The following is a 27235-nucleotide window of genomic DNA, read 5'->3' on the forward strand; positions in this document are numbered from 1 at the left end:
TAGCGGTGCGTCGCGTCCCGTCCCGGGCACGATCGATCGTTATTTATCGACTAATTCGTCTCCATTTGGAAAAAACATCTGCCGCTCCGAAACGAGCCCTTTCGCACCGCGAGCAACGACGGAGCCCACGGGCAAATAATTCTTAGAGAGAACGCGGCCCCGACGCCCGGCCAACGATTCCTACCTCATAGTCAGATAATCGCCTTTGATTTCTCTCTTCGATTCCTGCTACCCTCCCCCTCTCACCCCCATCGCGTCCCCCCTACCCGATTTCTCTCCCTCCCCGTGAACACCGCCGCGCCCCCGTACCTCGCCCTTCATTTCCTTCTACTCGAGTCCGTGCGATCGGAGATCACTCCCTTCTTATATAATTACCTTATTTCCGAATAATTGGCCAATTTATACTTGAGTCCCAGCTGAAAACAATCCACCTCTCTTGCTCTCTCGCTCTCCTTCTTTCTCTCTCTCTCTCTCTCTCTCTCTCTCTCTCTCTCTTCCTTTCTCTCTGTCCAGCTCTCGCGATCCCTCTCGATCCTTCGTTCCCCGGATCGTACACGGTGTGCCCCATCGGGCCCCGTAGAGCAGTTATTTTATGTATATGGGAGTGTGATTAGATCAGGCCTTGTGTCAGTGTGTGGGTATGATAATTCTGCCCGTAGGGCTTCGTGGCGCAGTCTCCACCTACGCCACGCACACACCACATACTGCATCTCTAGGCTTTCTGTCCTGTTCCAGCCCTCGCCCTTTCTTCGACGCCTCTTTGTCTCGCCCTTGTCCGGCGCGGCGGTGTTCCTTCACTCTGTTCTCCCTTCGCTCGTTCCTTCTCCCTCCGACTTTCTCCCTTCCCTCCTTTCTCTTTGCTCTCTCTCTCTCTCTCTCTCTCTCTCTGTCCCTCGATTCTGCAATTCTATGTTCTACCGTGCGGTAACATTGTAATCATCCGCGTACCGTGCATTTTTGCGCGCCGGTAACCGTGCCGTGGTCGTTTCGGCTCATTTGAATTCGCGCCCTTCCGAACTGGTATTAGGGATCACGAAAAGCGCCGCATCATTACTTCGAGGCTACGGTGTATCTAGGATTCCTGCGATTTAATAGCCGGCTCGGTCGCTGAAATTCGTTTTGAGTCGTCTCGTGTACGGGTCGTTATATACTGGGTGACCGGGAACCGACGATACAATCGAGAAGGTACGATAGCACGTTGAAAGTAAGTCGAAAGTGTGGAGTCGGATTTTGTTTCTTCGAGATTTTGTTCGCGAGAGAAACGAGTTTGAAAATTCGACGGACTCGCGTGCCATTGAGCAGGAGAATCGTCTGACGCGTCCGTTCATGACTTGCCGGTTCTACTTCTTGTAGAAGTAGCAAATGCTAGGCATGCGAGCTCGATGGATTTTCGAAGTTGATTTCCTCGAAAATTGAGCCTTGCATGACAAAACGTGATTCTAAATTTTCGACTTATTTTTCTTTGTACTTGATGATTTATTGACCATAGTTTTTGGACGTTCAACGAATTAACTCTTCAGTGGCTTATACTTAATAATTAGACCGCGGATCTTTGTGCATTTATGGCCCCTGAAATTTTTCAAAAATTGTTATACCATGAAATTCCACAGAATTTACAAAGATCTACAAAGGCTACTGCCGCTAAAAATTAGACTTTATTTGTTTCCACTTTCCTAAAATTTGCCTACAAAAATTGAAAATTGCATGAACATCCGCAGTCTATTAATCACAGTTATTTGCAATGAGTCACAACTAAATAGTTAATATTACTAAATATTTATACATCTAACCGAACGTTTTTGTGTTACAACCAATATTTGTAAATACCATATTTCAAAATGCGGTATTTTAAAATACTAATTTGGAATCTATGTTTATAGAAAATAATAATTGTTATGCGAACCGAAATGATCTTACCACGCATTTATTACGAATGAAATGAAACAATGGTTTCGATATATATGGCAGTTATTTTTGAATTTAGTAAGTTATGAACAAGAAGTTTCATTAATTTATTAGATTTGACGTTACAGTATATTTATTTACGTACTATATATTTTGTATAATATTGCAATTAATCTTCTTAACACACTCGAAGTAGTATCTCAACGATCTTGATTAGGAATCTGCCGAATCATTCCCCTTGAATTCGAATACTCGAATGAATGCTTGTCTTGTTACTGCTGGTGACGCGTTGAAAATAACTATGGAGGTTAATACATTAATGATTGTCTGTAACGGACACGGACGTTTCATCGCTGTACGTTTCATTGGTTGGGATTCTCATTTAATTTGTAGCTGCAGAATAACGTGCACGTAAATTGTTGTAATTTATAAAACTCTTGCCGAGAAATTATTTCGATACATGGACGTTTTACAATGTCATAAGATATACATTTTTAACTATAAAAATAGAATTACACTCGCTAAAATTCAAAGTAACAGTAAAACTAAATTAGTACTTTTTCCATACGTTTTAAACTGTTTAAGTATAGTTGTAATTCCGTCACTTAGAAAGAACAAATTAACAATATCTTTTTTCAAACGTTGCACACTTGCAAACACTGAATTGTAAAACCCTGTGAATATTTTACCCTCGTTAAAAATTACTATTCTACATTATTTTGTAAAAATAACAAGAAATTATCCATCGAAATTTTTAGCTATTCCTTCTTACAGTATATACCCAAAGAAATAAATTTGTTGAGTAATTTCTCATGGATGCATCTTTACAATCTCGGTAATTGTAAACTAAAAATATTAGAATCCGTCATTCTTACGGGTCCCGTTCCTCCAAAAGACAATCAATGATATCTAAGGTATTTAAATTGACGCGCACGAGCCAATGATATTGTGTTAATCGATTTAAAATGTAGAGTGCTACAAAATACAACAGGTGTGCAAAACGTGTTAACAGATTGGAATGTGACCTTGTCGAACAATTTAATAGCATCTCGCGAGCTTGGTGTATTAATAAAACTGAATGATAACAGATTTCAGAATCTGCAAACGAATTTGCATAAGCATTCGCAGCCTACTGCCGACAATAGTATCGACGAATCGCAGAGCCGTTCGCGATAAGGCAATCTGGAGCTTTGGAAGTGAATCTGCGTTATAGTTCGTCAGAAAGAGATAAAGATCGCGCTCCGCGAAGGAGGAAGCATTTACGTCGAACGGCAAGGAACACTCGGTCCCACGTTACACTTTTGCTACTTCCTACTTGGTGAGAGGTTTCGTAGAGAGTCGCATAAGACACCGGGGGAGGGGGTAGAGGAGGTAGAAAACAGGGCAAAGGGAACCAGGGAAAGATCGCGGGTGGGTAGGGGGATGAAAAAGCCAGGACCGATCGAGCCGAGAGCCGGCGAGTGTAGCAATTAACTGGATGCTTACGAGGGTAATTAGCGAAGGATCGAATAAAGCAGCTGGTCAGCGGCGGAATCGGTACTCATCTTCGTCCCTTTTCCTCTCTTCGTCTTCGCTGCATCCCTCTCGGACAAGCATTTACCTACATAATTATCGTTACGATGATTATGACTTCGAGCCAATGGATTCCACCGGGCATATCGCCGCGGCGGCAACGTCTTTCCGTTTCTCTCTGTCCCTCTTCGAACCGCATGGACGAAAACTTATTACGCTCTGTCCTGTGGTAGCAACTGCTCTAAGTTGTCCGGGAACTCGCCGCTGACTATAGCGTTGGCTGTACGCGCAGAGCGATGTGTGCAAGCTGATCGCCGCGGGAAGTGAAAAGAGGATGCCGGTCGTACCCGCGAACGCAGGAACGGAATGCGGTCGGCAAATCTGTAAACCGCGAGGATGAAAAAGGGAAACGGCTCTCGAAATACCGAGGACTCTGTAATTGCGACGAACTTGGTCGTTAGGTGACCACCGGGGCTAGGTGAAAGTTCAGTTAATTCGATTAGAATCGCCCTCGTGTAGATCCCTGGTCAGGATTCGCCGCGAGCGACTCTCCATCATGGATCTGTTTTACGTTCGGATTATGAGAGGCCCGATCGACTAATCTTCTTTCTGGAGGTCGTGCTTCGTTTGTCGGACTTCCTGGTGTTGATGATTCGTTCGTTCCCCAACCAGGGTAGTCTGTTTCTCCGTTGTCTGTGCGCCACGCGCGAACGATTACTTCCCTTATTTATGCTAATATTATCTCTGTATGTGATCAAATTGAATGTCGTCTAATCGTTTAGTATCATATTGTTGACCACAATTTAGATCAGAGGACATATTTAAAAGATTTCAAGATATCGGTGTGTTGGTTTCAACTGAATAAAATAATTAAAAGAAGAAATACATTTTTATTTCGCTCCTGCGAATCGATGCAGACATTTTTTATTTTGCATAAAGATCCGCAGTCTATTTATTATATTCTCTGTACGCACTAAGGTTTAATTCGTCATCAGCAATTCTGATTATTAGTCATTACTAATTATATTATTGCACTGTTTATTATACTCGCATGCTTTAAAATATTTTTAAACTCAAAATGTGGGGTTCTGGAATTTTAAGTTTACGATTATCGAGATTTTAGATCTCCGCTTTTTTAGGTGATTTTAAGACGAATTCGATGACCCACTGCACTGTGACCTTAAGTTGACCTTGAACTGAAAAGTTGGTACTAAATAGCGACTCATCTGGCGCAGAAAAGCTTTCTTCGACGAACTGACAGTCGAGGGGGCTGAATTGTAGACACCACCCTGTATATCGGCGACAGCGAACTTGATTTAGGTTTAATGAAAATGAATAACTAGACTGCGGATCTTTATGCGAAGTAAAAAATATTTGCATTGATTACAAGACACGGAAGCGAAATAAAAATTTCTTTAATTATTTTATTAAGCAAAACCCAATTACCAATACACTGATGCCCTTAAATCTTTTCAATATGTCTACTGCTTTAAACTGAACTTTCCCATTGTTGTCATAAATGCATAAAATCCGCAGCCCACTAATAACATATTTAGCAGATCTTGTTCGAAATCTTCGTCACGAGTCTAGCTGGATATTACAGTGCAGGCGGTTGAACGAGTAAAAGATCAAGTTTTAATTGATAAACAGTTAATTATGAATTCAGTCCGAATCGAGTCAAACTCGGGAAAAGTGTTTCGATTCCATCTATTTCGTTCTTTTCGCGACCGATGTATCTGCCCTCGAGTATTTTCGATGCGGAATGAGACCATGTATTTAATCGCGTGTGTGGTCATCCCGGCGTATCGGGACACGGTTGCGGCATAGTATCGGTAACTAGGGGAAGAAAGAGTGGTTTTAATGCAGGTATAAACATTCGCCGGGGTAGGCATTGCAGGCATGCAGCGCAGAGTTCCCTGCACGGGGGTAAAGCAAGAAAACGACAGAGGGGGTGGAACGGGTGGCAGTAGCTCTGAGAGATGACGAAGGAGCCTGGGGCGCGGGGTGGTTCCCTGGATCGATGTGTGTGCCCCCGCCTTCCACGGAGAGAGTCACCCATCTCCTCCTCTCTCTCCTCTCTCTCTCCCTCCCTCTCTCCCTCTCGCTCGCCGCTCCTGGGGGTAGTTATACAAATTTCCAAGGGTGCCTGTCTCCTCTCTTCGTTTCCTTCGTTTCGTCGAACCTCCTTTTCTTGGCCCTCCACCCGACCTCCACCCTGTACAGGGCACCTCTCACGCTGGCTCCTGAGTTTCCATAGCAACCTGGGGGCGGGTCTTTGCATATTATACTCTGTGTGTGACAAGCCGACTCGTTATGTATGCTCGTGTAGGTGTGCAGAGGTATACCCGAGTGCCGCGTCGCGTCGTCGGTAAGTGCGTGCGTGTTCGTCCGCGTCGGTGCGTTTAAGCGAACGGGAAACCAACGAGTATACGTGGCCTGCGTACGTCTGTGTACGTACGGTACGTATGTATGTGCTCGCGTGTCTGTATAAATCGGTGTATGTGTGTTCGTTCGCGTTCGTTCGTTCGTTCGTTCGTTCGTTCGTCCGTCTCTGCGGATCGCAGAGGGGTTGCAAAGGAATCGGGCGGAGGTGTGAGCAGAGGCAGATGAGGAATTGTCACCTCCGACGGGACTGGAGGAAGGGTGGGAAGTGGAAGAGGCAAGAGAGTATAAGGCGGGGAGAAAAGTCGAGGCGGAGAGGAAGGGAGAGGAGAAACGTAAATGCGAGGAGGGTGTGCACGGCTATGCCGGTTCTTTGTACTTTACAGGGTTGCTGCAATCTCCCATACCCCACGGCACCCTCTGCCTCGCGAGTGAACTCGCCCCATGCCTGAGAATCTTCCATCCTCCCCTCCTCCTTCTTCCTCCTCGTCCGCCTTCCTCCACCTACGTCTCATCCACCCCCTTCTCCCTCTCTCCCTCCCACCCCTCTCCCTCGATGCTGGAAATTCTACGAATCTTGGTATCTTATATGGAGAAACGAGAGCGGCAGAAACCCGACGCACTGTGATTTTTACTGGTCTCTCCTTCCTACTGAGAACCGCCGCGAGATCCTATGGGGGTGGCTTTGATTTTTTGAAAGGAATCGGAAGTGACGGTTACGCCGAGCTGATCCTGGGGGTGCCGCGTGTCACGAAACCTCCACGAGCAGACGCGATTTCAATTTGGCAGTACCTACGGCCTGCTATAACATTCCCGGGTTAATGGTACGGCGACGAGTATCTTCGGAGAGCGTTAACTCTCGCGAGGCGTTCGCTTCTGATGATTTCTTAGACGCTCATCTTTTCATTGCGCCTACTGCAAATAGATGATGACTTGACCAGAGCAAATAGAGTTTAGACGGGACATTTCGAACTCTGAGCCGAAATCAACCTAACTCCTGCTGTTCGGGGTGTGACCATTTTTACTCGATTCAGCCTTATAAAAATGGCAACCCTATATAATAAATGCTTTGGACAAGGAAATTTATTCCACTATTTTCCATAAATGAATTTTTATAGGTTCAATAATTGTGAAATATAAAACCTGTCATTTTGACCCTGGTAGGTTTAGCGTTAATGCTTTGATTAAAGATTGATATATTATCATTAACTATTTCGACAAGAAAATATACAGTCTTAAATTTGTTATGAAATTATAGTATATTTTGAAAGCGTGCACCACCGGTGGTACACGTGACACGGAACGTGTCACCTTGAACAGTCACGCTTCGTCAAGAAAATATTTATTTCGCCTCACATAACTAAGCTAGCCGTTTTTTCAAACGATGAAGGTGGTCTACCTCCTCAAGATGGCTGACTACTGGAACAGTTAGCTTATGTAAATTTTTGGGGCCACAACCGCTAAAACTGTGTAGCACATTAGAACGAAAGAATTGAGCTGAGAAATATATAAATAAAAAACAGAATAAAGTTTGTCGCGTCGATATAATGAAACAAATCGCTCCTGTATCGTGTGCTGGAGTAGGTGTTCCTGCAATTCGGTAACGCGCTAAAGTTTTCGCGGGGTGACATGTTTTTCTGGCAGCTAGGGGGGTGCGAGCCTCTAATTATAAAATAAAAAAATCAATATCTTACCCTAGCCGGGACGAGGGCAGAAAAAAATAGGGTGACTCCCCCGTCTTCTCGTCATCTCCACCGCCGAATTCCCATTCCACAATTCATCCCTACGTCTCTCAGTCGATGCACCCTGGTTGTTTCGGCCGCGGAGCAGATTTTTTCTCGCCCCACCACAGCGGTTCCCGTTGTTCCTCCTCGGCGGCGTGGGCTGGACAGAGAGGACCGAGCAAATTGTGAAAGACGTTCAAAAGATGGCATGGAGTGTACGCGTAGACGTACAGTTCGAAAGTGGTATAAGAAGGACTGCGGGGATAGCGGGGTAACGGGAGAAACTGCACGACTTTATTTCGTTGCGCTTATTGCGTTTCCTGAATTTTTATACGTTGCATGTGGCCCATACTTATGGACTTTTAATACCTAGCTGGCACGTGCTGTGCGCTCCCAATTCCGATGTCTACTGCGAATACAGATGCGGGAGCATTTTAAAGAGTAACGCAACGCCCCTGTCGGTACACGAACACACGCTGCCGGGCAAATGTGTTGGGCCAAACATGTCGTAATTACAGAAACTTGGACACTCTATAAGAGATTAAGAGAAATGAGTAATTTACGATATGCCTCGATGCTTAAAGGAAGTCAACAAGATATTAGATCACTTTCCAGGCATAAAAAGTAAGAAGAAAAATTTTAAAAGTGTCTTAATACTCACCCTTAACTGGTATACTGGGGTCACTGAGAACCACAAGCAGATAAAGTTCATTTTAGGTTGCCTAATTCTTGTAATCTGAGTTTGCAATTAATAGTATGGTAGAGATTCAATTTTTAATGTTTCTATTATTTTCTAATACATTATACGAAAACAAAATATTCAAAGAGTATAAAACTAAAACTAAACTTTATCTAATATTAAATATGCAACTCGTTTTTACATTTACTAATAATTTAAATTGGTTACTACTAGACTGCGGATTTTAGGCATTTATGACAAAAATGGGTAAGCACAATGTAAAGCAGTGGACATATTAAAACGATTTAAGGGCACCAGCGTATCGGTTTTGGCTTAATAAAATAATCAAAGGAAGAAAGAAATTTTTATTTCGCTCCTGTGTCTTGCAATCGATGCAAATATTTTTGCAATATTTCGCATAAAGAGGAGACATGTCTTATGTCTAAGTAATTTATTTTCAGAAAGGGCGACTACTGGGTCAGGGCCAAAATAAGGTGCGTTTACTCTGGCTGTGACGTTCAAGAACAAAGACCGCGATTATTTTTCGCGAATCGAATAAAACCCTGTCCCCTAATCAGAAGGTTATGGGAAACGCGGGATTGTGCCATATAAAGCACGTCTTCCATCAAGGTCGGTTTCGCGTGAGCCGAAGGTGGCATGCTAGACGGCGGCAGGCGGCGCGGCGTTGGTGCTCAATCAATACATGCATAAATATCATCTCACAGCGGCATCTCGTTGTGCGTGTGCGGGGCACACACGTGCGTGGGCCGTCTCCGCGCGAGAAACTTTCCACGATTTTGGCGAACAGCGATAAGGGTGGGCCCGTAGCGATGCCACGGCACATCGATTCCGTAGATTCGCCGGCGTCGTTTTTGTCTCGCGCGACGACACATTCAAATAAGTAAGACCATCCTTTCGCCCCTCGGGGCCCCGTCCGTGTCACCCAATCCTAGGACCTTGCGTTGCCACCCCTCGGCCGTACGGTCCTTCTTCTTTCGTTTTCTTCGCCTGCCCCCTATCCATCCCCCACCGTGCACCCACCACCCACCACCCCCATCCCCCTCCCCCTCCCCCGAAGCCACCCCGAACCTCAGGTCGACTCGGGGGATGGGTCGCGACGAGATTAAAAGAAGAATCAATAGCGCCTCTCACCCCACACCATCGTTGTGCCCCTCACTTCCACGAAGGTGGGTGCCTCCTCTTGCCCTCGAGCACCCCAACCCCCGCAACCTCAAAGACCCTTGCCATATATTGAAATGCTCTAAGAGAGGACTGCCTTGGAACCACCCCACCTTCAACCTCTCCTGCAACAACCACCACCTACGTAGGTAGCCCTGAGAGGGGTGACCACCCTTTCACCCTCTGCCGGCCTCTGCGAACACACTACTCCTACGAATCCTTCTGGACAAACACTGCGCGAGTAGCGTTTCTCTCTCTCTCTCTCTCTCTGCCATGCTCCGTCTCCCGCGTCTCTTACCTTTTCTCGGGTCTTTGCCTCTTCCTGGCATAGCTTTTACAAGTGCTGTTCCTGCTTCTGTTTCACCCTTTTCGTTCGGGGCCCGCATCTATCTGTCTCTCGATGTTCCCCGCATAGAGAAAAAGATTTGTCGCATGCTATCGTTGTCCCTTCCCTCCCCTTTCCCTTCCCTTCGTTACTCGGGGCTTTTCAGAGAGGTCGTTTGAAGGTAGACGAGGACGGAGCGCAGGACGTTTCCCCGCGACACAGAGGCCAGGAGAATTGTCATTTTCTATCTCCTCCGCTCTTTTCTTTTGCATAGTGAGATAAGGAGATCCTTCACGAATGATTTTAGTGGAAAATAGCGTCGGATGGTCTTTGAACCACCCTTTGGATCTCCGGCCGGTGACGGAACTGCGGCCAAAAGCAACACGACGTGAAATCGCCACAAAGGTGGGTTAGCGTCGGCACCCGTGCCGTGGTCATCGGAAGTGCCATTTTCCAAATAGCTTTCGCTCCGTGGCTGCGAAACTTTTGAACGCTGTACGCAGATGCAAGTAGCCATTCGTTGCTCTTGCAATTACAACTGTTAACCCATTGCACTGCTATTTATTTTGTGGTTATAGCGATTAGAAATTCTTCAACGGTCATGAAAAAAAAGGAAGTTTATATTCATTGCGGGCCTACGTTTTCTCCAAAGCTTATTTCGGTTTAAAGGTAATTCATGACATAAATATTTATTAGACTCTGTCCGGAGCCTTCCTCGCGCAAGGGGTTAATATTACATTTTTCGTAGAGAATTTAACCCTTCCACGACAGTGGAACACATTTGTCCATTTTTAATAAGGAACTAATAAAAAGAATTAAACAACCCTGCAAAGTTAATTCAATATAAATATTCTCTGACATTTACCTTCTATTTTTCATAAATTCTTTTGGAAAGGGTTAGCATGCAGGTATAGGCAACAGATACGGACACACCACAGTTTTCATAAAAATTATTATAACAATGTAATAAATGTCTCTAGTTAAAGGTATTCAGAATTTAATAATGTTTTTTTGAATTGCAAAATTTAACATTGGAAGTTTACGTTCAAAGTGTGTTCGCTTTATGACTGTCCAACTGAAACAGTTTGTAATAATTGCATAATTCAATAGACATTTTATTTTGCGTATAATATTGTTGTTCTTAATTAGATACGGTAAAATGAATGGTCTGAATAAATTCTTCCAGCGATTCGGTTATGATTGTATCGAATTTAAACTGATTGTTTAATTCGAATTACGAGAGCTATGATTGCACGCGCATCGTTAATAACACATATTTTTTTCTTGCTAACAGTTACGGCCAAACTGAGGTCTCGAATAATTTTCCGTGAAATCGTTTCGAAGCCGGTTGGCTGTTGCCCAGAACCGGAACACTTATGGGAGAAGCTATTTCCGAAATTACTATCTCAGTTTGCAACTGTGATTATGTTAATGTAGCTTGTCTTAATGATTCGATAAGAAGCAATTACCTTGCGTAAACATGTGTTACAGCTGTAAAAAAATATTTACACGTTCCGATTCGGTCATCAGTATATTGATAGCGACGATTGAGGACACTATCGATTGCGCCAAGCACGCGAATGAACGTGTACACTGAGCTGTATAATAATTTTCTGTATATTATTCCTATATTAGTAAATCAATCAGTATTGTAAAATTGACTCTTAGTAAAACTGTTCAAGTACATCGGAAAGACGTTCTATTCTGTTTAAAAAATGGCCATTAGAAATCTAAATTTAATACTTTTATAACTTTTTTTTATTGGCATTCAACTACCCGAGAAATAAACACTGAAATTGAAGGTTTCAACAAATTCAAAATAAAACTTTAGTAACCCTGCATTGCTCACATGGGGTATTTGATCAGCAGTAAATTAAATATAATTCTTGTTAATCTGATTAATTTATACACAGTGTAGAAAATGCCCCAAAAATTTCAAGAATTTTAAAAATAAATATCTCTTTTAGTAAAGTTATTACTAGACTGCAGATTTTATTGCAAAAATAAGTATCTGTAATTTGCAACAGTATTACTTTATATCTACTAAAATTCTTAAAGAAAGAAATTCCCAAGTGGCTATTGTTTCTTGCGGTAAATGCAGAAAATTGTTATTTTGCATAAAAATTCAGGGTCCAGTGTTCGCACTGAATTTTGAAAAAATTGCTGTACTAATATAATTTGAGTTTATTTAAACTTGACCGTTCGATTACGTTTTTCTGAAAGGGTGTAATCAGATAAAGAACGTTTTTTTTTTAAGACACTCGTTCTACCCATTGGTCTGCACGTTCGCCGCTTTGAATTCGCCACCGCGGAAATTGCCGTCTACATTTTGCGGTCCGGCTCTGACAAGGTGAATATTTTAGCGGCACCCTGTAGGTTGTTGGTACTCACATACATATGCGTACACACGTACACAGGTTGAAGATACGCTTCGGTCAACATCGTCGAAAAATGTATTAAAGGCAAACACATGCATTCTAAGGAGGTTGGGCTCCTTCTCCCTCCAGCATCCCCTCTTTTCCTTCGTTTTCGGTCTCTGCGACATACATCCACGTTTTCATACGAGCCAGAAGGTAATTTTGCCAATCCCTTTTCCGTCGAGCTTTCGTTCACGCACGCTAGATCTAAATAGCTTTCTATCGATAAATACGTTCTGTTCTAATTTTTTCCCCTGTGCCATTTTAATCCTCAAGTGGGAAAAAAATGTACTTTAAAAATCCAGTGATTCAATTCAATTGTACTTAATACTCGCCTCTCTCGAAATGGCAAATCTAAACGTAACGAGTACGTCTGCGGATTTGATGCATTTATGACAAAAACGAGTAGGAGTAATTCAAAATAGTGGGAAGATTAAAAAAGTTCAACAATGCCGAGGTACTATTTTCAACATATAAAAATTATTAATGAGAAAAATGTTTACTTAGCTCTCTATTTCTTGCAATCGATGCAAACAATTTTTATTTTGTATAAAAATCCGCTAAAATTTTCCACAAAAAAACGTATTCTTGTAAAAACTAAGAGTCACTTCTAAAAAATACGACACGTCTCACCACACAACACGGAAGAAGACAATTTTAAATAGAAAAATATTGATTAATAGTCCTAGAAAACTTGTGTTCGAATGAAATAATTTTTTGATCGACCGTAAATCGTTTTTGTTGTGAAAGGGAATAATTATAGAAAAGCGAACGTCGGAATGATTTTATTTGTTAGTGAACGAAGGACGAAGTGCATTTGAATGCGCGACGCAGCTTGTTTTATGCCCCGCGTGAGATTTGCAAGCCTTTCTTTTTTCGGGTTCTTAGGCTCGCGACGATTGCAGATAAATGTCGCCTCGTTGCGACGTGTCACCGTGGAATTTGTATTAATTGCGTGGAGAACGCCTGTTGTTGGCCGGCCGGCTAAGGGGAGGTCGGAGATAGGAGTTATGTGGCGGAACGAGTTATTATTTACTTATTAGACGCCCGGCGATCGGGGCGCCCACTGAGGGGGTGTGAAAATGAACTAAGGCCAGCCTCGGTAGAAATTAAAAACGTGACTCTACCGCGCGGGTAGCTTCATCGCGCGGCTAACGAGAAGATACGACCTGCTGGTAAACGTATATGTAGGTATAACAGTCTTATATGCTACAACACCTGAAGATGTACGTTCCTTATATACCGGGTGCTTGTTCCGAGAACATTGCTGAAGAACGAATCATATACCGTCCTTTTTCCTGCGTGCTCTGCGCTTAAGGGGCTGTTCCCATTTAGAGCCATCAATTTTATACAATTAGTGAGTTAAAAAATGGATAGGTTATTACAATTACGGTTTTCAAATTTTAAACATTATTTCACTGTATAAGAATTTCATACAGAAAACGCAGTGCAGCTCAGAAGGTGATTAAAACGTTTATCTCTGCGCTTAAGGGACTGTTCCCATTTAGGGCCATCAATTTTACACAATTTGTGAGTTGAAAAATTGATAGGTTATTAGCAGGCTGCGGACTTTATGCTTTTATGACAAAAATGAGTAGGCATAATTTAAAACATTGAAAGAATTTAAAACTACTGTTATATTATTTCCAACCTGTTAAACATATTAAGAAAGAAAATAAATTTCTATTTCATTCCAGTTTGTTGCAATGCAGACAGAAAATTTTTATTTTGCATAAACATCCGCATTCTAGTTATTACAGTTGCGGTTTCCTAATTTTTTAAATTATTTCACTGTATAAGAATTTTATACAGAAAACGCAGTGCAGCTCAGAAGGCGATTAAAACGTTTAAAATTAAATCGTCTCGTGTTTTCGACGAGATAAGGAATAACCCTTTTGTCTTTCACATTTTCCATTAATATTATTTTTCTTTGGAAGAAAAAAAAATTAATTTTGTTGTTTAAAGAAGAAAAATAAGTAGCTACGTATCATACTCCCGGAGAAATTGTTTCAAATATCCTGGTTGCTGGATAGTATGTAATACTAAAGTGTTCGATGCGATTGAGTGGAAATGGAAAAGATAAGAGGGAAACGTTGTACGTTTCTGCTTCTGTCCTGTTCGGTGGAATCTCGGTAGAGCTTTCTACCTCTTGCCTTAGTTTTATGTACTTTTATTGTGGCAGCTGTACGACGAATATATTGTAAACATGTTTAAAAAACAAGTTTTTAATTTTTCATAATTATACTAGTACTGTATTCCACATTATTTATTACTTCATTATTGACGGTTTAGAAATTCGATTCGAGGACGATTGCTTTTTTTTACTATGATATATTTATCTGCGTTTTGTACTTTAAAATGTGCAGCCACGAGTTTAAACAAAATGAGTGTGTGTACCTTCAAACAATATAAAGATTAAAGCAATTTCAGAATATCACTTGCGACTTGCTAGGACTATTAAAGAGAGTAACAAATTCCTGATTGGTTCCTACAAACCAATTTGCATTTAATAAATGTATAAACAGTTAATTTTGTGTATAATAGTTAATAGCGTTAATTTTGCTCGAAAGCGGTTTCAAATATGCAGCAGTAGAAACATAAGAAAAACTATATATTAGTATAGTTGTATACTGAGTATTATATATTATATATGATATATTGTATATTGTATTATAGTACTGTTATATTAGTTTTGACTAGTCGAAGTTCATATTGCACGGGTCTGTGTGCTCGGAAAATATTTAAAGTAGCACAACGGTTAGGGAAAATCACGATTTAATCAAAATTTCAGTTTCCCGATATTTCAGAAAAGTTCGCTGATAGCATTTGCAAGAGGGATTCGTCGCAGGGGCGGTTAGGGTATCTTAAACGGAGAAATTGGGGTGGTTGAGATAGAGACCGGAGCCGATGGAGGTGAAGAATGCTTCGCTGTCGCAGTCCGCCATCGAAAGGTTACGAACGGCGAGGATGGGGTCGCATGTATTTTATGTGCTGCCTTTATTTCGATACAACAGGGGTTCGATCCCCCTCTAAACCTAATTTGCGTTTCATCTCGCGAGTAAACTCTCCGCGAAGACGACGCCGATCCTCCTTTCCTCCTCCTCTTCCATGTGAGAGCTATTCCGCACCCTCGATCCTCTCGTCGATCTATCGCGAAATTCCTCGCGACTCTCCCGGGCGTTTGTCGTATTCCGTCAGCAATTTATTTACACGCATAAAGATGAAATCTTTTCCTGAATCATGAGGCGATCCCAGATATTCCCATTTTTCCAACCGAACTCGCGGCGATACGTCGAAACGAAGCCCAGACTTTCATAATTTATACAATGAATATTTTAAAAGAGACTGTTGTAATTTTCTACGAAAATGAAATGCAAAATAATGAATACATTTAACAGAAATACGTATTAGACGCTTCTCAGAAGCAGTTATACATGCTCGTTGTACGTTTTAATTTAACCAGTTGTGTTTTATTCATACCCAGATTGTATGCGCTTTCGTAAGAAAATTGAGTAGGCGAAATTTAGGTTAGCACGAAGATTTAACCCTTAGCACTCGAGTGGTGACTCTGAAGCACCACTACAAATTGTTGTGGCATTATTTCAAGGAAATTACAAAAAATATTACAAAATATTTGTTACATTACAAAATTTGTATTTAATAGATCACTAAACATTTAAATATTATATGTGGAAATCGGATCAGTTTCGTATGAATAAAATGAAAATATTCTAAGACGGAAGAAAAATTTAGTTTTAGAATGAAATTAGCGCCGAGTGCAAAGGGTTAAGAATGTCACTTGTTTTCAATCTATCGTAATTATTAAAGAGAAAGTTCTATTTGGAAAATTTTTATTTTGCATAAAAGTCCAGTCGGTTTATAATTTCCGCATCAATAACTCAAGCGTAGAAAAATAAATAATTCTAAAATATCCAAAATTGGTGAATGTTCACCTGAGGAGCGTACGAAGGTTGAGAAACAAAATGAAAGGAAACGCTCCGCGATTGAATTGACAGAAGTATCTCATGGATTCTAGACGAGGTAATTACTCAAGAAATTGTATACTTACAAAAATAATTATCCTGGTCCGCTTCGATGAAGTGCGATGTTGACGGTGCGTCCAGAACGATCGTCGGCGAACGAAAAACGGAATGCAAGTCGCAGAAAGAAAGGAAGACAAGCCGCAAGTGTTACAGTGTCCAAGGAAATCAATGAAGACACGGAAAAGTCGATTTTCTGATAAACTAGCGTTTAATAGAATACGTCGAAGTTAGTACACTTTAGTTGTTGTTGTTGTTGTTGATGTTGTTGTTGTTGTTGTTGTCGGGACTGAGAAAATCAAACAGACATTGCACGATTTCGGGGACGTAGTACTAGACTAGAGAGGGACGAGTTTGGTCAAGGGACAAGGGCAGAGGTGAACGAAACGGTGTCCAGGTGTAGGGTTCCGATAACTGTCCGTTCACGATAGTGGGAGGCGAGGCAGAAATCCGAGAGATCGCGGGGATAATTTTCGACTGTCGCGAAAGCCAGAGAATCGATTACGGTCGGCTACGACTAACAACTGTTCGATAGGTTGAACCCATAATGCGATATCATTGAAAAATAGCACCGGGGTCATCGGTGGTACGGGGCGCGTTACCTGCGGTCGCGTGATAACGCGGTATTTGGCCCGCTAAGCGGTCGTGTTTCGCGTCTTTATGCAAATTGCCAGGTGAGCTAATATAGGAACTCGGAAATGGGACACTCCGCGAGCCGGAAATGCATGAAATAAAATCCGGCATGTTCGTGTTCGACGATTCCCGCTCGGCCGGGGTATAATGTGCGCGCGGATCGATGATCGAGTTTTCGGAAACGAGACAATCAGAGCTCTCGCTGGCCTCCCACGATTAATACAGTGATCTCTCCATATATGTCGCCGAGGCCTGGATGGTAAACGTCGAGGAATTATCCCCACTACCGCGAGGTACCGTCAGGACGTTGAGGAGTGTAAACATCCTCCTGGACGATACACGACGCTGGCAAGACCGGTGACATATATCGAGAGCTCACTGTAGCGCGATCTACTCGCCTCCAAAGCATAGTCTCCCTTCACAGCGAAACGCAGATTCGAGCGAGCTCCACGACCGAGGGCTCTCCTGTCTTTTCGTTTGAAACCGAATCGAGGCCAAGTGAAAATGATCCTTTCGACGAATAAAGTGATATGTACGTTGTTTTCTTACCGAAGAGAAGCTTTATTTCTGTTCAAACATGTTTCTTTCCATTCGTCGTCGTTTCGTAAAAATTCTTTATCAAAGTGCGATATCTCCGTCGGCTTATATAACAACTGTAGAAACGAAAACGGAACAGAACGCGTCTCGCGCGACCGTCTGGAGAGAGAGGCATTTCACCGGTTAGGGGAGAATAGTATTTGAAGCGGCAGTAGATTACCGAAACCACGGGGAAATGAAGCGACGGCGGTGGGGAAATGGGATTGAAACGAGGTGTACTCGGATTATTTTCAGAGAAATTCTTTCTTTTCTTTTTCTTCTTCTTTAGCGTTGATTTCAGGCAAAGCCTTCTAGAGTAACGTGAACACGGTGTTATCCTAGGAGGCGTTGTCCTTGGACGACGCGGTTAGGAACCAAAGTTGCTTTTGCCCTTTTCCCGTTCGTTCGGTTTCTCACTTTTCCTCGCACGTTTCTTCCTCGCCCCCCGCTCATCGGCTTCGCGACACACCTCGCCCCCGAATCTTCTCCCGACCCAGTGTTTCTTTTCCCGTGAACTCCGGCCCCACCCATTAATTATCCTGCGTTCCGAAATCGCGACGATTTCCTGGCACAAACGTGAGATTCAATGGCTCGCTTCGGCGGACGGCCGCTCTACAACATCGACAATCCGGCGCGAAACACCGGGAAACTCTGTGTGTTTCTACGCGCTCGTTTTAACTTCTTCTCCTCCTTCTTCGTCTTCGTCTTCGTCTTCTTCTTGTTTTCGTTCTCTCTCTCTCTCTATTTTTTCTCGTTTATCGCGGCTAGTGAAAAAACTCGTATGCCCTGCCTTACTTCCTAGACAAAGAGGTTCATTTTTCTGTTTTCCTTTCTTTTTTAGATAGTTGCCGGTACTCGTACGAGCCGCCGCGGAACAACAATTCCGGTCCAATCCAGCTCGTAGGGGTACGCCGAAAGAAATTCGCACGCGCGCGCGAATTTCTGCTGCGTGCTCGCACGTACACACATCCCAGATTTCGTCTGCGTGTGTGTGCGCGCGTGCGTGTGTGTCCTGTTTACACGTTCGAGGAAAGGATTTATGTATATGGGAAAATATGTTGCATCTTCTTTTTTCGTCTCTCTTTTAGGGGGGAAGGAATCTAGGGAAACGGGGAATCTTTCTTTTTTTTTTTATAGTTTTATAGACTAGATCTATATAATCGTATCGTATGTATGTATATATATATATATATGTATATATATATATCCAATAATATATATATAATATCATTATATCCTTCTTCATCATTTTTATATTTAGTGGTATAATTACTCGCTTAGATATGAAACCTAATAGGAACATGATTGCACCGCACCCATTCGCCGCACGATGTTGGCGCCTTAGCCGCACACTTCCTCGCATTCTCTCTCTCTCTCTCTTAAATTCCTATTTTCTTTTTCATTTACTCTTTATAGGAATATCGCACGTAAATATGTGCATCACTGTATGCTCGCGTATATTTATATACGTATACAGGTACAGCCATCTTGCATGGCACGTGTATCTTATGTACGTGTGGTTGCGTGTACGCACGTGTGCCCTCGAGCGTGGACGTGTATGTAGCTGCGTGTGTGACCGGGTGTGTTCGTGTGCCTGTGCGTGCGTGCGTTGTGTGTGTGCGATGTGTCTGTGTGTGTGTGTGTGTGTACGTGTCGATACGTGAACGCGCGTTCATTTTTTCCTCATCGTTTTCTTTTCTCTATTATAAAATCTAGATGCGCCCGCGAATAAGGGGGATCCCTATTCGCGCGCGCATAACACATATGGCACCATAAATATATATTTGTACACAAGGGGGCGAGCGTAGGTGGCGGAGATGACAAAGAAAGAACGTCTGCTGCGAACGCGTCGTCTCTGTCTCTCGTTGTCGGGTATTTCGTCCTCGTCCTCGTCCTCGTCCTCGCGATTTGTACATTGAAAATTAGGCGAAAGACGCGACACAACGGCGATCCACATCCGTAAACACCGGGTCTCGCTCAAGCGAGGGAAACTATAAACAGAAATTGTCGAGCGACGGTGAAAATCATCGTGTGAAATCAGAGCAGAGGCAAAACAATGGGTGTTGCAAGTTTCTCACGTCTTTCTTACGCATCTCTCGGTGAATACGAAGTGTCCGCGCACGACGGCGCGTGCTCGCGCGCCCTTTCCTTACATCTTTCTTTCTTTTTTTTCAGTTATTTCCCGTTCGGTTTTACTTTTTCTATTTTATCCAGAGCCCGTCGAGTAATCGTATCGTATCGTATCCGTATCCGTATCCGTATCGTTTCTCTCTCCCTTCCCCTCCTCCTCCTCCTCCACCACCTCCTCCTGCTTCATCTTTTCTCTTGTTTCATTTTGTTCGTTTCTTTGTGTGCTCGTTCTTTTATTTTTTTTTTTTTCTTTATCTGCTCTCGTCTCGACGTCTCCCCGCGCCTCGGCGTTTTACAAAAAAAGGGGCGGGCGCGAGGCGCGAAGCGCGAGGAGAAACGCATCGTGTCCGAGAAGAGTATAATCCTACCACCGTTCGGCGACACGACGATTAGATTTGCGGGGTTAAATTGCTCTCGTAATTTCCGCGGGTTCGGTGCACGGCGCCAACATCGTCGGGGTGTTTGAGCCGGCGTTTCGGACGCCCCGCGTCCCGACGCCGCGGCGGCGCCGCCTCGGCCACGGGGCCCCATAGTGAGTACATATAAGATATACACATGGCAATCTCTCACAAGAATTAGTCGCTATCATTATCAATTAGTATCCGTTATTAACTAATAGTCAATGAAAAGTCGCTCGAACAAATGTACAATCCAATCGACAATAATGTGAAACCGCAATAATAGTCCGTAATAATTATATAATGCTCACAATATAATAGTAATAAACACCAGTCGTAGCGACAATAATAATAGTAATAATAATAATAATAATAATCATGACAATAATAATAATAATAATGATGGCCGTAATAATAATCTATTGCAATAGCAACAGAAACAACCAATGGTGTTTACTAATAAATACTAGTGTTTTAACATATATCGTAGAAACTCAACGAGATTAGAAAACTGAAAAACTTTCTCGCCGCCGACTCCTCCGTTCTGTCGTCGAGTATAAATGTCTTCTCGCGTTGTCCTTGAGGTCGCAAGAAAATAAAAATCGCCCTTTATCAGCCGGCATTTCACTGTGTGCATACACACATGTATACGTACGTATATATATATAGAGAGAGATTCTATAATTTTCGGAAATAAAGCTACGGCGATTTCGAATCACGCGGATTCGAATAAATCATGAGAAACATTTGTCGCCGCGAGAAGAACAAGATGGCGTGCCGTTCTGTCCGGGTCGACAGTGATGCGCGACGATAGAAACGAGAAACGGCGGCGGGAGGGCACACTAGTCTCACAACATAATTAATATCTTTCTTTCACATTTTCCATCGCATCCGACTCTTAATCATTCCTTAAATTATTCGCGCACGCTTATCACTCATTCATTGTTGATTTTAGGAACAGCTAGTAGCGAGGTTCGGTTACTCTATCACGCAATCTCCCGTACTCGAAACTCAAAACGCCAAAACCAGATCCAGTTTTGCGTACACGCGCACGTACGTTACCGCGTTTTGAGAACTTACGCGCGTTTATGCGATATATCGATTCGAGAACGTTCTCGAACAAATTCAATGTATGTATATGTCTAGTGGTTTCGCGTGTGTTTTTAATCTCTCCTCGTGTTTTACATGTGTATGTGTGCCAGTCTCTCACGTGTAATGTGTGCCGTGTTTGTGTATGCGTTTTCGACGTACACAGTGCGTATGTGTCTGTGTCTCTCTGTGTGTGTGTGTGTGTGTTTGTGTGAGAAGTATCGCGTTCCACTTGCGCGTTCGTTGATTTCCCAATGATCATCGTGCAGTCGCATGACGGCGAATCAATTAGAAAAATTAAACATTTGGCGTATACATACACGTGTATCTGTGTACTCGTGTCCATGCCCGTGTCCGTGTGTACGAATATGTATACGATCGAAAGGAACATGATATTACTCCTTTGTGCGCCAAAGTGTATACCGTTTTCTTAAAAATGTACCGTTAAAAAGATCGCGTCGTCTTTTGGAATACACACCTCTCGTGCTATGATTAGTGATACTGATTTTAGTAAAATCTGCATTAGTGCAATCCGATTAGCGCGAAGACCGTCTAACGAGGCCGAAAACGGAGGACGTTCAATCGATTTGTCGATTAATTTTTTAACTTGTTAAAAGATTTTATAATTTTTCTGATAGCCATCGTAAAAACATAGACAAACGGATTGTTTAACTTTTCTTTTTTCCGGTTAGGACTTACCGCAACGTACTTCTGGGGTAACTGTTAAAATATGTAGTAGTATTTACACTCCCCAGTTCCACACTGTTCAGCGATCATTGCATTGCACCAGTTTCTCTGTAATCCGTGTTACACAGTTTTACGATCGATAGATCAATCCATTGTTAACACCGATAGAAATATCGAAATGAATATATATTTCGTTTAAAGGCAGTGAGACGATCGCCCGTGAAAGTGACTAAAAAAAAAAAGAAAATCGAAAATATTTCCGGCCATGTTTGCACTAGTACAGAGTTCACCGCAGCTTTGTCTCGATCGCAATGGGAGCGTTCAAGGTTGACGAAAATGCGAGACCTATGGCGCCCGCAGGACCGCTACGATCTAACTCGAATTATCTACAAAGATTAATTAGTCCGCGACCACCGAATAGTAACAATTGTCATATTTTGCGAGGTATCAGTTACAAAGGTATGCTCGATTCGATGCTCGGAATACGATGATCAAGAAAGGATCGATGGCTATGCACGGAGCAAGACGATGAATCCGCGAATTCTGATCGATCACACGCGTACGATTGTATCTCGATGTATCTCTGTAAACGTGCCGTGTACTTTTTCTTTTTTCTGTCGTATGAACTGTGTACGTGTGAGAGAGTACTCGTCGTTACGTTATCATCTTTTCCTTTTTTTTTTTCTCTTCCTCCTCTTCTTCGTCTTCGTCTCAGTTTCGATCAACGCTGTAACGTTTTACATAGATAATTAATAAATACGTGACCACATATATGTAAATATAATTGTCGTTAATCTATAATAAAAAATAATGATAATAATAATAATAATTCAAATATAATATTAATAAGTGCCGTTATCAACGTTACATTAGAAAAAGCATCTTTTACAGACAGGAACCTCGAGTTTGCTTAGTACCTTAGAAATAATTGTTGCATCGCGCTTCACACGCCCCGACGACCGCTTATAATTTAATGCTTTTTTTTCTCTTTTTCCATCCGCTTCTCACCCCTCCTCCACCCCCCGTACCCTCTCTCTTCCTGATTTACTTTCTCGAAACTGAATTCGTCGTCTGTTCGGTTGTCCCGTTCTCCTTTACGCCTTTGCTCTCTCTCTCTGTCGTCATCGCGTATCGCCTCCGCGTCGCGTCGCGTCGCGTCGCGTCGCGTCCTATCGGTCGGACGGCGAGCTCCTTTTATCTTTTGCGATCGCTCGAAACTCTCTTTCGTCGTTCGCGGCCCGCGACGACGTAACTAACCACGGTCATCGCGTTTCGGCACGCTCTCGCGAACGTCTCTCCCACCGACATACTGATCTATCCCCGTGATTGCCTTCCGCCTTCCTTCCGTCGAGAACAGCGCGGATCGTCATCATCATTTTCGGAACGCGAGAAACACGACGACGTACGTACGCGCGCATACGCGTCCACCGTACCGGACAATACCCGCGAGGATTCTAGAGCGTGTTACAACATTATATATGTATATATGAGACATATATTGTGCATATGTATACGCGCACACATACAATATATATCGCACACACATATATATTCATCTACTTAAATATATATATATATATATATTTATATATATATATTCATTTTATTTATTCATTTATTTATATATATATATATATATACGGTATGTATATATATAAATATTTTTTCGTACACACAAACACGTACACGCGCACATACATATACACGTATAAATAATATATGTATATATATATATATATATATATATATAGATATTGGTGCACGTGTGTGTCCGTGTGCCTAGTCCTAGTACCGATGTCCTTCGTTCCCCCTTAACACTATAGTTTAGCTGTAATTAACCGTAACTTACAATCTAATAGTGAATTCATCGTCGTTCCCGAGCAGATCTTTACAAAACCCTTCTTTTGTTCGCCGATCGAGAGCCGCGTCTCTCTCTCTCTCTCGATCGCCTCGCGACCCCCCCCCCCCCCAAACGTTGTTCGAGACGTCTCGATCGAAATAAATCCCGGCTAAGCGTCGCGAAATGGTGTGCTTACCTTTGTCGTATTCTAAAACCGTCATCCGCACCCGTACACGTTTCTCTTTGTTTTTTTTTTTCATTGTTTTCTCTCTCTACCGTAAAACAGTCCGTGCGTGTGTGCTCCGATCCCATCGATAAATCCGTCCATCGATCGTCCCCAAGGCGCGAGACGATCGGTTACTTTTTTCCTTTTGGTTGGGAGTTGGGGGGGGGGGCAGCGGGGTGGGGCAGAAAGAGAAAAGACGAAAACGAGCGCCAAGAAAAACCGTTCGCGATCAGCCAATTGCCGAAATTCGTTTCTCTCTCTCTCAGCAGTGCGAGCCCCGATCGCGTTCTCTTCGTTAGATATACTCCGACCGATCAATAATCGACCGGTCCACTAGCACGATTATTACAGCTAATTGATAGCTATAACTATGATTCTTTATTACTATCATTATTATTACTATGTTTATTATTATCATTAATATTATTATTATTAATCATTTTTTTTTTCTTTAGCGTTATTAAATATAATTTATTAAATATAGGAACCATGTTGCTGGGTCTTGCTTGTTTCGTGAAACGCGGTTGGGGGAGGGGGGAGGGCGGGGGGCGTGGGGACAGCTCGCCGACGCCATTCGCGTTTTCATCGATCCGTTTTGTTTCTCGTGTTTTTATCGATTATGTTTTTGAACGCTGTCTCGAGAGAGTGTCGGTGCCGTTCTCGGCCAGGAAAGAAACAATGAGGAGAGAGAGAGAGAGAGAGAGAGAGAGAGAGAGAAAAAGAGAGAGAGAGAGAGAGTAACATTTAAAATTCGCCAAGTCGCTAGCGAAACGTCATACTTAAAACTCCACCCAGCTACAGGGGGGGTTACCGTGCCCTCTGTGTGTGTATGTGTGTATGCACGTGGGTATGTGTATGTATGTCCGTGTTTCGGTGCCTCTGTGGTATGTATGTAAATTCGAATAATGTTTACGCGCGTATATGCATAATGTGCCCGGTGTGTTCGCGAGTGTGTACGAGCACGCGTGCCTCTGTTCCTGTGTGTACCTGTCGAGTGAACACGCGCGCGTCTCTGTTCGTGTGCAAAGGTGTGCATGTGGACCGTCGGTCGAAGGTTCTCTCTTCTGTCGTCGATTTTCACGGGTTTGCTGGATCATTAAAACGGGCGTCGCCCGTCGTCGCTCCGCGACACCGTCGGTTCCGTCAGTTTCGAGTGAAATGGAACGCGATGGCGTCGCTCTCTTTTCGTTTCTCCCGTCGGTCTCCCATCGGTTCGTTTCGCAAAGGCGTGTTCTCTCTCTGCTCGTCGTCGTCGACGACACTAATCGCTCCCTCTCGCGTCCTTCCGACAACATTGTTCTCGTATTATACTTTTTTTCTTTCTCTGCGTAAACCACACATACACACGCACGTAAAAAAAGAAAGAGAGAGACAGAGAGATAGAGAGTGAAGATTTAGATGAATATGTATGTACGTATTCGTAATAATCGCGGCACTTGACTTAGTTTTTCTGCTTTTCTTTTTTTTTTCATCTTCTTCTTCTTCTTCTTCTTTCGCGAATGCCGTGTGCCTCTACCCTACCTCACCCGCGCCCTTAACGTCTGCTCTTTCTTAGTAACTCTTTTTTGCATTAAACTTTTATTATTACTTTACATAGGAACGTTTAAGTCAGCCCACCCCGACGCGTCATATAACCTGGCGTCGTCGTCAAGGGATCCGTCTACTCACCCCGTCGTAATTCTCGCCCGTCTCGCGAATAACGCGTTTCGAACTCTCCACTTCGATATCGCGTTTCCTTTTCTCACTCTCGAGTCTTTCCCGCCGCGCCGCGAGCGAGCGGAACCGCGTTACTTTCACGGATACAATTTCTATCTTAAGCGATCGATCGGTATTCTCGACGATCGACGATTCCGCCGAAGAAAGCTCTCCCGGTCCGTGCATCCCGTGTACCTTAAATCGTAACCGTCACATTTTTTCTTTCTTTCGTTATTTTTTCTCTCTCGAAAAAATCTCTTCATTCTCTCAATCGAAGGAACTTTGGTGTACGCGCTGCTCGGTGGCACGCTATTACAGTCGTCACAATAAAAAATAATCAAAATACAACCGTGGTGGTGCGCGACAGTGGCAGTGCGCAACGGAAATAAAAAAAAAACCCGGAAACAAGAGGGGGTTCGCCATGCGGTTCTCTCTTAGGAGCGATTTTCTCGTTTCTTTTGTTTTTTTTTGGTCCACCGTTCACGCACGAGTACCCGGAGTCAGAGATTCCCTGGTGCCCGGAGCGGAAGAAAAAGCCTCTCGCCGACAATTCTCATGCCTAGGTTGGAACCCTCTCTCCCCCGTTTATCTAGTCAGTTAGGAACGTTGTTTTCGTTATCGAGTAATAATCCCTCACAGAGCACCCATCGAACACACTTTCGGGTCCTTCTTTCTTCCCCTCGAAGGAACACGCGTTCTCCGCCCGTGTCTCTCCCGTCCCGGTCGCGAGAATGGTTCGCGTACCCGGGGCGAGATTCGCGCATCTCTCCGCGGACCTATCACACACACATACACATATCCCATATCCTCCACGAAAAGCCTCGCACCCCACACCTCCGCGTGTTCTTTTCATTTTTTTCGTTTTCGTTCACCTCCGTCGGGCGCGCACTTTTAACGCGCTCCGGCCAGAGCAGCCACCTCCTGCACCAGTTTCTGTCTCTTCACGTCGGGAGCGTTGTTGTTGTCCGGGTTCGCTCTCTCGTTACCCTGAGATTGGCCGGTCGTGCTCTCGGCGGCCGCGCGAGCAGCCAGCAAGGTGATCTGATTGACAACGTCCTCCATTTCGTCTGTTAGCGGATGCACCTCTTCGCCGCATTGCGCGGCCGAGTCTGCGCCGATGTTGCCGAATTGTTGTTGCTGTTGTTGCTGATGTTGATGCTGCTGTTGCTGTTGCTGTTGTCGTTCCTGGTTGGCCTCCAGCCGAGCCCGATGCTGCAACGTTTCGGAGTGACGACGCCATTCGCTGACGGTCGTGTACGTCCTAGTTGGGGTGTTCCCGTCGCACAAGGAACAGCTGTAGCGCGACTGGACCAGACGCAGTGCACCGCGACGCTGCTGGTTGCCTAGATAACAGGAACGCTGGTGCGTCAGCAGCGTCGACTCTTGCGGATAGGCACGGCCGCATCGGCGGCACACCAGACACAATTCGGTCTCCACCTCGCGACAATGTTGCGGAGGATCGTTCTCGTCGGAGCCGCACGGCGGTGTCGGCAACCGAACCGTCTCCAGGCCAGGGTGGTTCGGATCCTGCTGCAGGAACGCCTGCATCAACGAGCGCGGCACCTGGACCTGCGTGCCACCCTCCACGTGCAACGACATCAGACCATTACCGTGCATCACGCTGCTTAAACCTGGAGCCGCTACTGAAACCAAACGAAAGGATCGGCGTTGTTAGCGAGATCGACTTTGTGCGAACAGGTTCTCTTAACCTAACCCTTCACGGTCCAACAGTATTTCAAGTTTACTTCCCAACAGGGAAACAAGGTACTTTGCCAGGTCCAAGCCATTTTTCATACCA

General features: G+C 43.6%; 1 protein-coding gene across 6 annotated transcripts in view; it reads right to left on the reverse strand.

Annotated features, from left to right (window-relative positions):
* Positions 1-19528: 19528 nt before the first annotated feature.
* Positions 19529-27235, reverse strand: part of Zfh2 (Zn finger homeodomain 2) — a 251208-nt gene continuing 243501 nt past the window's right edge. For 3 of the 6 annotated variants that reach the window (XM_076791353.1, XM_076791355.1, XM_076791352.1), the window contains one exon: positions 19529-27080. In XM_076791353.1, the coding sequence (XP_076647468.1) occupies positions 26329-27080 (752 nt within the window). In that variant the 3' untranslated portion in view covers positions 19529-26328. The remainder of the gene's footprint in view (positions 27081-27235) is intronic. The other 3 variants (XM_076791354.1, XM_076791357.1, XM_076791358.1) reach the window with 3 other exon arrangements.

The sequence above is a fragment of the Halictus rubicundus genome, chromosome 8, assembly GCF_050948215.1.
Source record: "Halictus rubicundus isolate RS-2024b chromosome 8, iyHalRubi1_principal, whole genome shotgun sequence".
Lineage (NCBI taxonomy): Eukaryota > Metazoa > Arthropoda > Insecta > Hymenoptera > Halictidae > Halictus > Halictus rubicundus.